Source organism: Pimephales promelas, chromosome 5, assembly GCF_988280905.1.
Source record: "Pimephales promelas chromosome 5, fPimPro1.hap1.1, whole genome shotgun sequence".
NCBI lineage: Eukaryota > Metazoa > Chordata > Actinopteri > Cypriniformes > Leuciscidae > Pimephales > Pimephales promelas.
The window spans coordinates 31169042-31183003 of NC_142773.1; the positions used below are offsets into that span (position 1 = coordinate 31169042).

Sequence of the window (13962 nt, forward strand, 5' to 3'; positions counted from 1 at the left end):
ATATGCGTTGGCTTGCATCCATCAAGTTTTAAATTAAAAGAAAGTATTTAATTCAATGTTTGCATTGCTTCAAGGTTATTTAATAAAAGTAAATTTTTGTAGAAATTCATCAAAATAAATTACGAGTGAGGATTCTGCTTTTATGCCCTTGCGCTTTGCAAAATGAAGTAGCCCTGTCTTAATGTAGCTTTGTGTGGCATTTAGCTCTGCTGTGATAATATAAACCCGAATCGTTTTACTTACGTGGGGCTCCTTCAGCCATTTCAATGGCTGTGATTCCCAACGACCACAGGTCACTCTGAAACATGAGAGAGAGGAAACTTCACTTAAGAAAGAACACAAAAAGACATGAGACTTCATAATAAAAAAGATATTAGATAACATTCAATTAAACTAGTAAAACATTTGCTAGATTTAAATTCATCTCTATGCCAACGGTGTAAATTAGGTCTGTCCCATGTAATCTTCTTGACTGTAATCATTGAACTGTTTTTTATAGTATTTAGATTACAAGTGAAACACAATACAAAGATGATACAAAAGACAAAGAAACAAAATATTAGGGATGTACCAATACCACTTTTTCACTTCTGATACCGATACCGCAGCTTTGGCTATTTGCCAATACAGATATCAATACGATATTTATTTTATTTTTGAACTCATACTAATAAGAAAATATATGGAAGCACTTTGCTCAATTAGCCACCTAAAAACCTCTCATTCAAATGGAGAACAAATACTTCTCCAGTATGTAGTCCACAATAACAGTTGATTATAAAAGACTGACACTCTTTATTCAAACTACAAAAAAAACAAAACAAACAAACAAAAAAAAAAACAGGTACTTCAGTACTTATAAGCTACCAATAGGTTTAAAGTTAATCATTAACAAGCTTTAAAATTACCCATTGGTCTGTGTACTTTTGCGTCCATTCGTTTTTTCCTTTTAACCCGTAATTGAAAAATGAATGTTGTATTTTTAAAACGCAAAGTTGAATACCAAAAAAATACAAAAATAAATTAAGTATTGTCATATTTTTGTTTGACTTTTTGCCCCTTTATTAAACATTTAATTACAATATAACATTGATTTACAGGCTACTGTGGCTGAAAATAACAGTGATTTTTAATTGTTTATTAATAAACTAGTGTTTTCTAAAACAGTGTTGGTTAGAAAACACATCTCACAGATAATATTTTCTTTTTATTTTAATATCTCAGAGCTATATTTTCCCATGGTTTGTGTTGGAAAGCTATCATATCACTTTTTTTCTCCTCTCTGTTCTCCAATCTAGCGTTCAGACTTGTCAAAACAGGTCTTAAAAATTTTACACCCTCATCTACAAGAAACATCTAATCAGTTTGATTAAGGGTGTTGACAACCACCACAACCCCACCAACGTTTCTCAAACAGCTCGTACATTTACATTAGAGGTCCTAAACATGAAGCTTAAACGGTACTGTATTATTTACCACCATTAAAGGTGTTGTTCGACGCAATTCGCTCTTAACCTGTCAAACGAAGTGTCACAAATTTTGTTTACCTTTATGAGGGCTTTTTTTTTTCTAATCATATAAATCACACAGCATGTCAGGCCATCAAGTCTCAGTTTGGATGTTTACAGCTGTTACAAAATAAATGCACAAGAAATAACAAAAAAGTCTGCTAAAATACACTGCAATAATGTTCTGATCCTTATGTTAGATTATGCAGCTCTACAACTTCATGGTAGTTGCTAACGTAATATCAGTTACACATTTTCTTCACATTGAACCGACATTAATATTAACTCCTCATTCCACACTTGGCTTTGAGTAAATATAGAACAAATCAGACAGCTATTGTGTTTGGGGAGGCTCTACTCAACTCACAAAATATTTTTAATAAAATTATATAAAATATATTTATAAAAATGTACTTTGAGACATTTTTGCCCACTGCACTGGTTAACTCCTGACCCCATTCACATGTGTAGATATCAGCTATTAATGACTAATTAATCCAAGCAAAGGATGAGATATGACTAAAGTATTCATAGTTTATTTTAAAATCACAGTGACTAACCACTCCCAAATTCCCTTCTTTATTGTTTTCCCTACAAACAAATGTAACCACAAGGGCCATCTTTAGTTTCTCTTCTATGGAAGTCTGGCTGCCTGTCAGTTTCTCTGGAACTATAATTCGTAAGGTGTACAATACAAACAGTACTGTGGAAAGTGGAAGCCTGATGAATGATTTGCCCACATCGTGTGTATTTAAAGTGAGACGGCACACAAAAACATTGATTTTCATGCAGTGATCAGTTAAGATTTTGGGCTATTTTACTCCAATATGTGTTCTTTCAAGCTGCTATAAAGAAAACATTGAAAGTAAAAACTAAATGTAATAAAATAAACATTTTAATGTAATTACATTACACACACTGCTGTAAATTTCTTATCCAAAGCACCTAACATGAACAGGAACACCACAAATCTGAAACCAATACAGTTCAGACTTTTATCAGTGGTGCTGAGCATCAAGTCTCTGATATTTGACTCCAATTTGATAAAAGCATTATGAATGCAAAGCAGCAGCGAGTTTTTGTTTTGCTGTTATAGAGCAGCAGCCATGTCCAAAATGCATTTATGTGTACTTTATCAAGATGTGAGACACTTGACTATCACTTAAAGAAGACCATGTAGTAGATATGATACAGATTATACATGTCTGAGAGAGGCTTACCTTATAGTCATATGTGGCCTCAGGATTCTCATCACAAGCAATGACCTCTGGTGCCATCCAATAAGGGGTGCCGATGAAAGTGTTCCTGCGGCTCACGGTGCGGTCCAGCTGTGCACTCACACCGAAGTCCACTGGGGTTCAGATGAAACGGAGAGAGGTGAAAAAAAAGAGAGGAAACCAGTCTGATCAGTGATCTAACCAGGTGTTAAAAAACCATCTTTGTTCTGACAAGTGAAAGGACATCTTGTCAGTCACTGCAGGTTTCTTTTTCTGCAGTGTCAAAGTGCAGATTTCGCTGGTGTGGACCAAAAGAAAATGACTGTCATTCTATGTCAAATTAACCGAATTTCAGAAACTTCCCGGCTCAATTTTTTGATTTTAATATCTTTCCTAAAGAAAGACAAACCTAAATAGTGATGAAAGACATAATGGGGGCGGGGGTTCTGACCCATAAAAATGTGTACAATTGATCTATTACTCAGAGCCGAATTAAAGGGTTAGTAAATGAATAGTTGAAATAAAGTCGTTATTTTTGTTGGTTTTTTTGCGCACAAAAAGTGTTCTCAACGTTTGATAAACTTAAGATTGAGCCACTGTAGTCACTTGGACTACTTTAACGATGTCTTTAATAACTTTGAGGCCAGCAAGTTTCAATTCCTCAAAAAGCCTATGGACTAGTATGGAGGAGTGATCCAGCTCTCAGATTTAATCAAAAATATCTTAATTTGTGTTCTGAAGATGAACGAAGGTCTTATGGGGGATCTTCATATCTCTGGGATTGAATTATATAGGGCTTAAGTTAACAAAGGAAAGGTTTGCTAAGAACCAGAATTTACAAGGGTTTTTATATATATATCTTTTATACATCTTTCTCGAGTTACAGTACAGGCATACAAACAAGTGCTTTTCCCCAGGCTTTTACGTAAACAAATGGCAGCGCTGGCTTTATAGACACTTAGTTATGCTATTTTGTGTGTCAAACGCGTACAAACACTTTGGACCTGAATTTGTATTTATTTACAAATTTTGTAAATGTATTTTTCATGTATATACTTTGTCATTTGAACGACCGAAAAAATTACGTCAGAGGAGAAAGCGGCTTACAAAAAGGTGAAATTTATGGAAAATAAGACTTTTAAAAAAAAGAAAAACCACAAATACATGTTATATTGCACCCCATAAACACAATAATGCAAAGAAAAAAAGCCTTTAACTAGGTATGCTAAACTGAACCAATATATGCAAATGCCCGTGCTTTCAGGTAATTGCCCTCTCCTCACATTGCAAATGAAGATGTAATGAGATAAAAGCAAATGTACTCAGGGCAGAGAGAGACAGAAAAACAAACAAAAAATTGTTTTGAAAAGCTTCTATCACAAGTCCAAACTTTAACATTCAGCCTTGAGCATATTGAGGAAATCTGCTAGAGAAGCGACTGTCAACTAAAGAATGATCAATTATTTAGCCCACACTGGCTAAATTGATTTACCTCTGATCCACCCTACTTTGTCTCAGTCGATGATAATTTCCTCACCGAGTTTTAAAAGGGGGCGCCGCTAAAGGACAACAGCGCATTAGCATTGCTGGAGTGTGCTCCTCTCGCATTCCTTTGCTTTGAAACCTCCTCTGCAGTCACAGCGAGGACTGTAAATGCTATGCAAAGTTATCTGAGCCTCAGGGCTGCGCGCTTACCTAGTTTGACCTCAGCGTTCTCTGTTAGCAGCACATTCTGGCCTTTGATGTCCCTGTGGATGACTTTGTGATGGTGGAGATGAGTGAGCCCCTGGCATAGAGACAAACATGAGAAAAAGCAGAAATAGTAGTAGAATGATAGATAGTAGAATGGCAGAATCCTTCATTCACAAGCTCTGAATGAGTACCATCAATTAACTATAAATAGGTTTCACATTTAGTTTTACATTTAAAACCAAACAAGCATTGTGTGCGAGTGTGTGTGAGAATTTCTTCTTCATGTTCGTTTGTCTTTATTTAAAATAAATGTCACTTGGTTTGATATTGTGTCTAATGCAATGACATTCATGCATTAAGTATGCCTTAAAAGAATAGTTGACAAAAACTTTTGACAGAAAATCTTTAGTATTATTTTCAGATCCTCAAGTAGTTTCAAACCAGCAATGTTATTTTTTAAGGTAGAGCACAAAATCATTCATGCTCTATGAAGTCTTTTGAATGCATACCATATCCACAAGTTTCCTACGTCCCATGAGGCCTTGCGTCAAAAGTGGGCACATCTTCCGGTTCGAAGTAAACAAGCGAGATGCGACACTCATTCATTCGACTATCGATTAACCATTAATATTTATACTGAAAAGTATCTTTTTATCAATTAAAAATGTAATGAAAATACAAAAATAGATGGACCATTTATCAGTTTGGACCAATGCAGCGCGAGCCGATCTTAATCAAGCAGCACTGTTACTACACAGCCAAATCCAGTAAGGAAAACATTTGAATTCGCCACTGAAGTAATAACATCGCTGCGAACCGTGAATTTTGTGAACCGTTACACCCCTAATCCCTAATATATATATATATATATATATAGTATGACATGTTTACTGTGTGTCATTCATGTTCTGAATATGTTGCTTCACACTTAAAATCTTTAGTCCAAGATTGTTGGATAATCAAATTTGCCTCTGAATTAGTTTAGTCCAGTTTGTGTACAACCGCGAAAAGCACATGTGGTCCCTGAGCTCCGTAACGACATCTTTCATAAAAGGTTTGCGACTTAGTTTAAATAGTAAAACATTATATGAAAAACACCTAGCCTCTTCGCTAAATGACACAAAATACCATTGATATGCTACTTCCGCCACCTAACCAGAAGTTGCACCCACTTTATTTTTTACAGTAGCGCCTCCCCGGAAATAGGTGGATACACTGCCTTTCAAAAGACCCCAAACTTTTTAATTGTAGTGTATTTGATTACAGCGCGGAGAACACAGCAGATGAAATGTATGGTTCTATAATTATATACAATATAAATAAAATGAATTATATATATAAAAAAAATATATTCCTCTATTTTGTTCAGTGAAATTATCCTATTCAAAAGTGGTGATCTATGGTCATTATCTGGTCTATGTGGTTGACCATGGACCTGGTAAACTGCCTTAGCCAAGTTAGTTTGGACTGGTAAACCACCTAAAACATTAAGCATGTTCCCAAAGCTGGTTTGAAGCTGATTTTCCCAGCATGGAAGACAGTAAATAAAGCACAGTGACTTGAGCTGTTACCCTGAGGATCTCTCTACAAATGTAGGCGGTCCAGTCTTCCCTCAGCGAGTTGCCCTTGGTGTTCTTGATCAGGTCTGTCACTGAGCCTGCGCCACAGAACTCCATCACCAGCTGTAGAAGAGACAACAAGTCACTTCCTACAAATCAAAATTTTTATATCTTTCACACAGTCTCTTAAAGACCATTAAATTAAAATGAGAGATGTATGGATTTTAGTCTATTTCTGATTGCTTTGAGGTCATATACTGTATATGCAAAAAAGAAACATCCTCCCACTTTCAATTGCTTTTTTTTTCCAGCATATCTCTTACTATGTGTAAATATTTGTATGAACAAAAAGATTCAACAAATGAGACCTAAAACAAAAAAAAAATCCCAAATCTGTGTCCCAAATCTCTTCTTTTAAAGTCGGCATGAAATCAAATTTGACAAATCTTCTTTTTATATGTAATATTGTAGTGTTTCCTATAAATGATTTATCTGTGCACTTCATTATTTTTTTTCATATCCCCTTATAATCTTTCATCAAATACATTACCAATGATCCAATGATCTGAGGCAAGCAAACATGCCAACGCCCACATCAGCTGGATAAAACACATCTAGGAGGAATAATACTATCTAATAATCCTGAATATCATGTCTGTGCAGTTTGCCATTTGCTTATCAAAAATATATTAGAAAAACCCACCTAAACTGCATACAATCACAAACAAAACCCGAACAAACAAACCGCACAATAGGGATCTGCTACTTTAAAGTCCCCGTGAACCGGAAGTTGCAAACGACTTTTCTCCAGTGTTGTGACGTATTTCCGAGAGAAACGGAATACTAAAATGATGCAAAATAGAGGGCGTGGCTTTTTTTTCCAACTAGCACCTGATTGGATCTAGAAAAATGGGTGTTTCATTCTGAAATGGAGGATGACGCAAGTTTACACACGCTGTCAATCAATGCTCGCTCGGCGCTCGCAAACACACAGCAGCTGTCAGTTGGAGGGGTTATGGATGTTAAGGAGACACCCAAACCGTAAAGCCTACGTCATCGGGCAAGGTTCAAAATTTGATTAAAGATTAGGAAGCCAAACATTTTTTTTTGTGTGGATTGACTTGCATGTATGAATTGTTCACCATTTAGGCAAACAAAGTAAGTATGGTCAATTTTGATTTCATGGGGACTTTAATCAGACGGTTTCACGACCCTCTGGGTGGATTTTATTATATATTAATAATATATTTAGAGAGGAAAGTCCCTCAGATCATTAAAATAACATGATAAATATTGCAGCATTCAACACAAACACCCAAGTAGGGACATTCAAATGGAGGGCATAAATCTTTGAGCACTGCTCAACCGCAGGCAGAGGCGGAAGTAGAGACAGAGAGAGAGAAAGCCGTCCATTAATATGCATGTGGATGCTGGGATAAATGTAGCAGACAGGAGGATATGCCTGTCACCATCGTCATGCGCAGAAGATCTGATCCTTTCCTCTCCTAATGTCCCGTGTCTCTCAGACCCAGTTATGTGCAGTGTTAAAAAGGAGGCATCATTCAGGTCCAAATTTGGCTGCAAGAACGAAACTTGCTGGATCAGCCGGGACATTCACTTTTATGTCTGATGTGAAATCACACTTAAATCTAGAAGTGCATGTCTTTTCTGACCACACAAAACAACAAAACAAAAAGCAGTGTTTAGATGTACACATAAAAAGAGGAGAACTAAAATTGAAATGATTTTATATATATTTGGAGGTAAGAATTGCCCGGAGTTATAAAGCAAGATTTGTCACGCTTCTGCTTGAAAATTGAGGGAAACATGAAAATGACTGTTGAAATGGGGACATATTAAAGAAATTGAGTTTACATGTTGAGTATATCTTGAGGCTCCCTAGAAAGCCTGGTGTCTCGGTTTTAAAACTAAAAAGGAGAAATTTACACCACGGAATGATGATGAGATGAAGAGAAAGAACCGAAGAACACCCGAGTGACTGCCACATCCAATTTGAGCTTCTGAAACGTCCTTGGAAATTTAATTGAAACAAAAGTTCATCTCTTTTTTCAGCAGTCATGATGATTTGTAAATCCACAGATGCTAAAGTTGATAATGCTGTAATACGAATGAGCCAATATTACAGGGGCATGTTAGTTAATCACTGCCCATTAATCTTTGTCCGTTTGTTTTCCCTGGTGGATGCAATGAACTCTTACAGAGGATTTGTTCTCATGAAAAGGGCAACTGTCAAATAACAACCACAATCCACCGTTCAAGTACAGAAATCTATGAAAATTTGTTTTGAGAAACATTGTGACCCACACACATTTAAACGCCTAACTAATGGAATTTACTCTGAGTACAAGCTATATTTAGTTTGATGCAAATTAAAATAAAAATACAGCAAACTAGATAGGCTGGGCCATTGCGTACCTGGGTGTTGATTAACAAAAAATGTGTTTAAAAAAAAAAAAACTATTCAATCTATTATGAAACTAGCTAAGCAACTCATAAATCGTTAAAATACAGTTGAGCTACAGTCGGTAGATAACTATCAAACAATGCTACAAGGCTACTTGCAACAAAATAGCTAGTTACTGCAACAGCAACAATATTTCAAAAGCAAATAATTCTAAAATGCCAGTTTGCAGCTTTGTTTGTTACTCAACACCAAATGTACACAATACACCAATTGTGGATATGGAAATTGCTGCAAGATGTAGCAGACCCTCGGATTTAGCCTTATTCTGTTGTAATTGGAAATGACTTGTGCTTCTAGCTCTTCTAATCGCACTTCAGCGGAGAGTGTCCTGTCTAGTCACAAGCCTTTGAGCACAGCCCTCGGGTTCAAATACTCCATGCTAGAGATGTGTGCTCAACCACACAACAGCCACTCAAGCTGGCTGCCTCTGGAAACGGCCTCCAGTTAAATAAGGAAACACTTTACATTATACATTTCTCTGAAACTAAACATTTGCTTCTGAGACCAGTACGCATTAAGAATTGGGAAGTTCAATCAAGGATAAATCCACTGTGCATGGACATTTGAAGTTAAGCTCAGTAATCTTGAGTTCGGAGCAAATCATAATCCACTTATGGCATACAAAACCATATCAACACAAATAAAGACACATCATGTGCTGCTTGACCTCTTTAATACTGAAGCATAAGAAACTTGTTGTTTTTCTGTCTGGGATGTCATAAATGAGGAAGAATGAGATCATTAAGCACTGCTGATGAGGCCACGTTTTGGGTGACGGTGCTTCTCTATTTTAAGACACAGACTTATTTTCTCAGACTCAATCGTAGCCACTAGTGATACAGCACAAATGCATGTCCTACTAAAAAGAGAAGTGTGCATACGGACTGTTTGATGTGTAGGCATATTCACAGCGACATGGTTCTCCAGACTATAAACATTTAATTATCTTGTTTAATTGACCCTTCGCTAAGCCACGCCCGAAAACCGCCACTAGCCAATCATGTCTTAGCGACCGTAACTAGGCATGGGAGGTCTGGAAAGCTTGAGCGAGGGAAACATGCCAAAGCGTTGTGTGTGTATGGATTGTGCAAATCTGACACCCGGTATCCTCAAAGATTGGAAGGGGGAGTGAATTTTTTTTTCCTTCCTGAAAATCTTAAAGGGATACTCTTTTTTTTTTTTTTTTTTTGAAATAGGCTCATTTTACAACTCCCCCAGAGTTAAACAGTTGGATTTTTCCGTTTTCGAATGTATTCAGACGATTTTTTTTTTATATATTTAGAAGAATATCAGTAACCAGACAATTTCTGGTCTCATTGACTTCCATAGTATTTTTTTCCTACTATGGAAGTATGCTACTATAGTATGGCCTTTTGAAAATGTCCTCTTCATCAGTCTCAATAGAATGTGCAATGTGCTGCAAACTAATCTTTGTGCACTTGGACAAAACTGAATTAAGCTTGATGCCTATAAATTACTCCTTCAGAGTTCATAGCGCTAACTGCTTTTAAGGCCAAGTCGGTGCGAGCAATCGTAAATTAGAAAGTATTTATGCAAGAGCAGCGCTGAAACTCAGAGCGCCAAAAACATGCATGCCAACTACCTGACATGCAGGACCAAAAATGAATGTGGGTTTCAGTCACTTGCTCATGCCTAGAGCTTCTTTCCCAGTCTCTGTCTTTCTGATTTTGATTGGCAGGTCAAAGGGAATAATGAAGGGGTTTGTGGCCCTCGAGTCTTACAGCAATGGGAATGTCACCCTTCATCTGAAAGGTCTGCCTATTCAAGAGCTGCCACTCGACACTGAGATGCGTCACAAATGCTCTTCATTTCCTGCGATGTCTATCTTTATTGGTGGAGAGTTCCATCTGCGTGCCCCTGTGTGTTCCTGATAAATAACACAATTTACCCTGCCACAATCAGACCTGTCCTGTCTTTCGAGAAGGGATGTGGTTGAAGACAGAGAGGGGGGAAAAGTTGGTAGGAAAGGAAAATATGGGCAGAAGAAATAAAGTAGGAGATAGACTGAAAGAATAAGTCTAGACAGCAGACACAAAGACAGCCTCTCTGACCTTAATACTGAGATAAATCTGGATGAAATAAGCGTTTTTTGTGTTTGCTTGTTTTTTTGTCTCATTTGCAACAGTTTTTGTCTCATTTGCAACATTTAATTGAATTATTTATAGCAGTGATTCTTGACCCATTACAATGGAAAACAATATTTGAAAAATTGGGCTATAGGCTAAATTATGTGTCTTGTTTATGTGCAACAAAATTATGACTAAGATGCTAATTAACACAAAATAAGTTTTAAAAACTTTCATTTAATGCTGTTAAGGGGGGGGGGGGATTAATAATAAAAAACTTTTCTCAATTACATTTGTTAAAAATGCAAGTTAAATCATTTTACTACAGTAAATAAAATATGTATGCATACATTATTTTAAATATGTGTATTCATATCAATTATTTTATAAATTCAAACTAAATAGAAACCTGCAATGGTCGACCATTACCATTAGGTACGCTCTACACAACTGTGATGAAACTCTGTGATTACTACAAACAAAAAAAAAAAAAAAAAAAAAAAAAAAAAATCAAGAGACATTCTGTTATTGAAATACTTCTAATAAAACGCTTTTACAGCCTTTACAAAGTTACAACCTTAACTCTTCCCAGCAGAGAGCACCATTAACTCTCCATGACAACAAGTCTGTAGCCGAGACAACGGTGCTTTGATTCCTGTTCATCACTGTTCACTCAGGGCCCATTTATCATACACTTCCCCATGGGTCTAAAAAAGACCACGTATACACAGGGCAGTGTGTGTGAAGCACAGATGGACACACACTGTCTATTTCCACTGGCACAGTGGGGCACGGTACTCACCCACAGCTGGTCGTCCACACCGGGAGGGTTCTTTTTAATGAAGGCACCATAGTAGGTGGCGATGTTCCTGTGGTGAGAGTATTTCTTCAGCATGTTGATCTCAGCTTTGATCTCCTCCTCTTCCTCCTGTCAAGACACATGCAGCAGGGGATCATGGGATAGCTCACATTCCACTCTCTAGTAAAGATTGGGGCCGGTGGGATCACTCTAGTGACCTAAAATAAGGTCTGATGGCCCACTTACAGATGCAGGTGCTTTTACATGAAGTAGTGGGGGAAGGAGGGGAGAGAGCACAGGATTAGCTCTTGACTCAAAGAATTACATCTTGACTGGAGTGTCCCTCTAGAATCCCCTCAGGACCCTCAACTCAATGATCTCTTAAGAACAGGCTGGATGCCCCATATTTGAGCTAATGACAACTCTTCATCTGCTCTCTCATTCATTATAGGTCAAACAGTAATTTACAGGAACAACCCATCCTAATGGTGATGGGGTTTCAACTCGGCTAATGAATTTCCGTGAGTTCTCTAAGATTGTGAATTGTTTTATCGGAGATTGCACAACAAAAAACTATTTCAAACCAATTATTTATTATAGATGCATGATACCATCTCTGTACCATATTTATTGCCTGAAATTGGAGATTTAATTAATTGTTATTGTACAGTAGATGTTAGAAATGTAATTGTTCATGTTTATTTCCTGTTTTAAATTTACCTTTACCGCCATGTAATGCATTCTAAAACATTAATTTAATAACACTGTTAAATGTAATCTTTAGCAAAACTCAAAATGAATATCAATTTCTTACACAGTGCATGTTATGATGCCTAAACTCACTTGTATCATTTAAATCGATACCACTTTCCAGAAAGAGTCAGATACCAACACTTTTATTTTTAGTACTTGTCGATACCTGTTTTTTCATAGCATTTTATGTGTATGTATATATATATATATATATATATGGCAGAGAAACCAAAACAATTTGAATAAAATTATTTGGCTTAGAAAATAAATATTTTCTTAAGTTATTTTCACACCTAGCCTAATTATGCCTGTTAAAATGAATTATAGGAGCTACAGTTCCATTCAATGTTCATATTTTTTCAATGTTTATATTTTATCTTTAATTTAATACAGGCAGGATTTCTGCAGGTATCTTCAAATTAAATTGAATGCCATACATGACCCATGACCACATTTCCATATATGTGCTGTCTTAATAAAAACATTTTTTACTTGATTAATCGCAATTAAAAACACTGTGTATTTTGTGTATACATTTAGTTTCTATATTTTATAATGTATTCATTTAACAGTTAATATCCAAATTAATGTAGAAGAACCAACATAAAGACAGTTTATTTCAAATAATGGAATATTTTTATGAATGTAGGTCATTATCGCCCCTCCCCATTGAAGAAATATGGCATTATTGTAGTTATGTAGTCTTCCAACTCTTCCTACAAGATCTGGTCAGTAATAGTTCAGGTAAACACAGAGTACTGAGAAACACCAGCTATAAAAACGATTTATTATTTATAAAATGTGAACAGTTATAAGAATGGTTTAGGACAAAGTGCGATGCAAGGCGTTGCATTAATAATATCTGTTCTACTCGCCTGTAGTGTTAGCCACATACAGTAAACATCTCCTTACTATCTGCTAGCTGAAAAAAAACGCAGTCTCTGTAGACAGCCCAGGCTCCACAAACAGCAAAAAAAAAAAAAAAAACAACTGGTCCAACCTGGACCACGAAATAGTGTTCCAGCCAATAACCGACAAGAATGATTTGGGGGTGAGCCTTTAATTTGGCTAAAACATAAAGGAACTAGGCCTCTATGTTTTGTCTCCCGCTTCTTGATTCTCGCGACAGGCATGCTTTTGGTTGCCATGACAATGACAGTTTAGAGCGGCACAAGTTCTTGTTCATCGTGAACCCAACCAGTATCAGAGTCGCCTTTGATGTTAGGGGCTGAGGTGGGTCAGACACCTCAGTTATATTTTAAGTCTGCTTTTATTGCGTCTCTTTACACAGAATTCCGAGCAGACACATAGCTGCTTTAGAGCAGCCTTTATTCAGCTGTGTAAAGATGCCTTATTATAAAGTTGGATGCTAAAAGGTAATTAAGACGACGTCTACCTGAGCATCCAGAGAACTAATGAGGTGAAAACCAAGCCTATAGAGGATATCTGGATTTAATAAAACGTTAAAAAATAAAACCAACTAAGCCTGAAATAAACCTGCGGATCTTAGCCGAGGACTCACTCAAGGTTTTGACATCTTGTCTGTGAAAGACCTCAACAGCTTCAGAGTATAATAAGAGGTCAAGATGGAAAGAACAATGAAAATAAACTCACCCCTGTGACATCCATGCACTTGATAGCAGCCAGTTGACCCGTTTTGACATGTCGGCCCTGAAGAGAAACAAACATTGCTTGTCGTTAGATTCAAGACATTTGGGGGGAAAAGGTTCAAAACTTGGAAATTGTTGTGACTTCATTTTGCCTGTGAAAAAAACCCCCAAAACAAAACAAAAAAACCTAAATATTAATTTAATATATTTATGGTATAGCATCAAATATTCCAACTCTGGAAATAAGAAACA

General features: G+C 36.5%; 1 protein-coding gene across 6 annotated transcripts in view; it reads right to left on the reverse strand.

The window, feature by feature from the left end:
• The window catches only part of tnika (TRAF2 and NCK interacting kinase a), an 86827-nt gene that overhangs the window by 27129 nt on the left and 45736 nt on the right, over positions 1 to 13962 (reverse strand). For all 6 annotated transcript variants that reach the window (XM_039675684.2, XM_039675681.2, XM_039675683.2 and 3 more), the window contains exons 3-8: positions 13715 to 13771; positions 11351 to 11476; positions 5989 to 6099; positions 4421 to 4511; positions 2729 to 2859; positions 244 to 298 (exon numbers count right to left, since the gene is read on the reverse strand). In XM_039675684.2, the coding sequence (XP_039531618.2) occupies positions 244 to 298; positions 2729 to 2859; positions 4421 to 4511; positions 5989 to 6099; positions 11351 to 11476; positions 13715 to 13771 (571 nt within the window). The remainder of the gene's footprint in view (positions 1 to 243; positions 299 to 2728; positions 2860 to 4420; positions 4512 to 5988; positions 6100 to 11350; positions 11477 to 13714; positions 13772 to 13962) is intronic.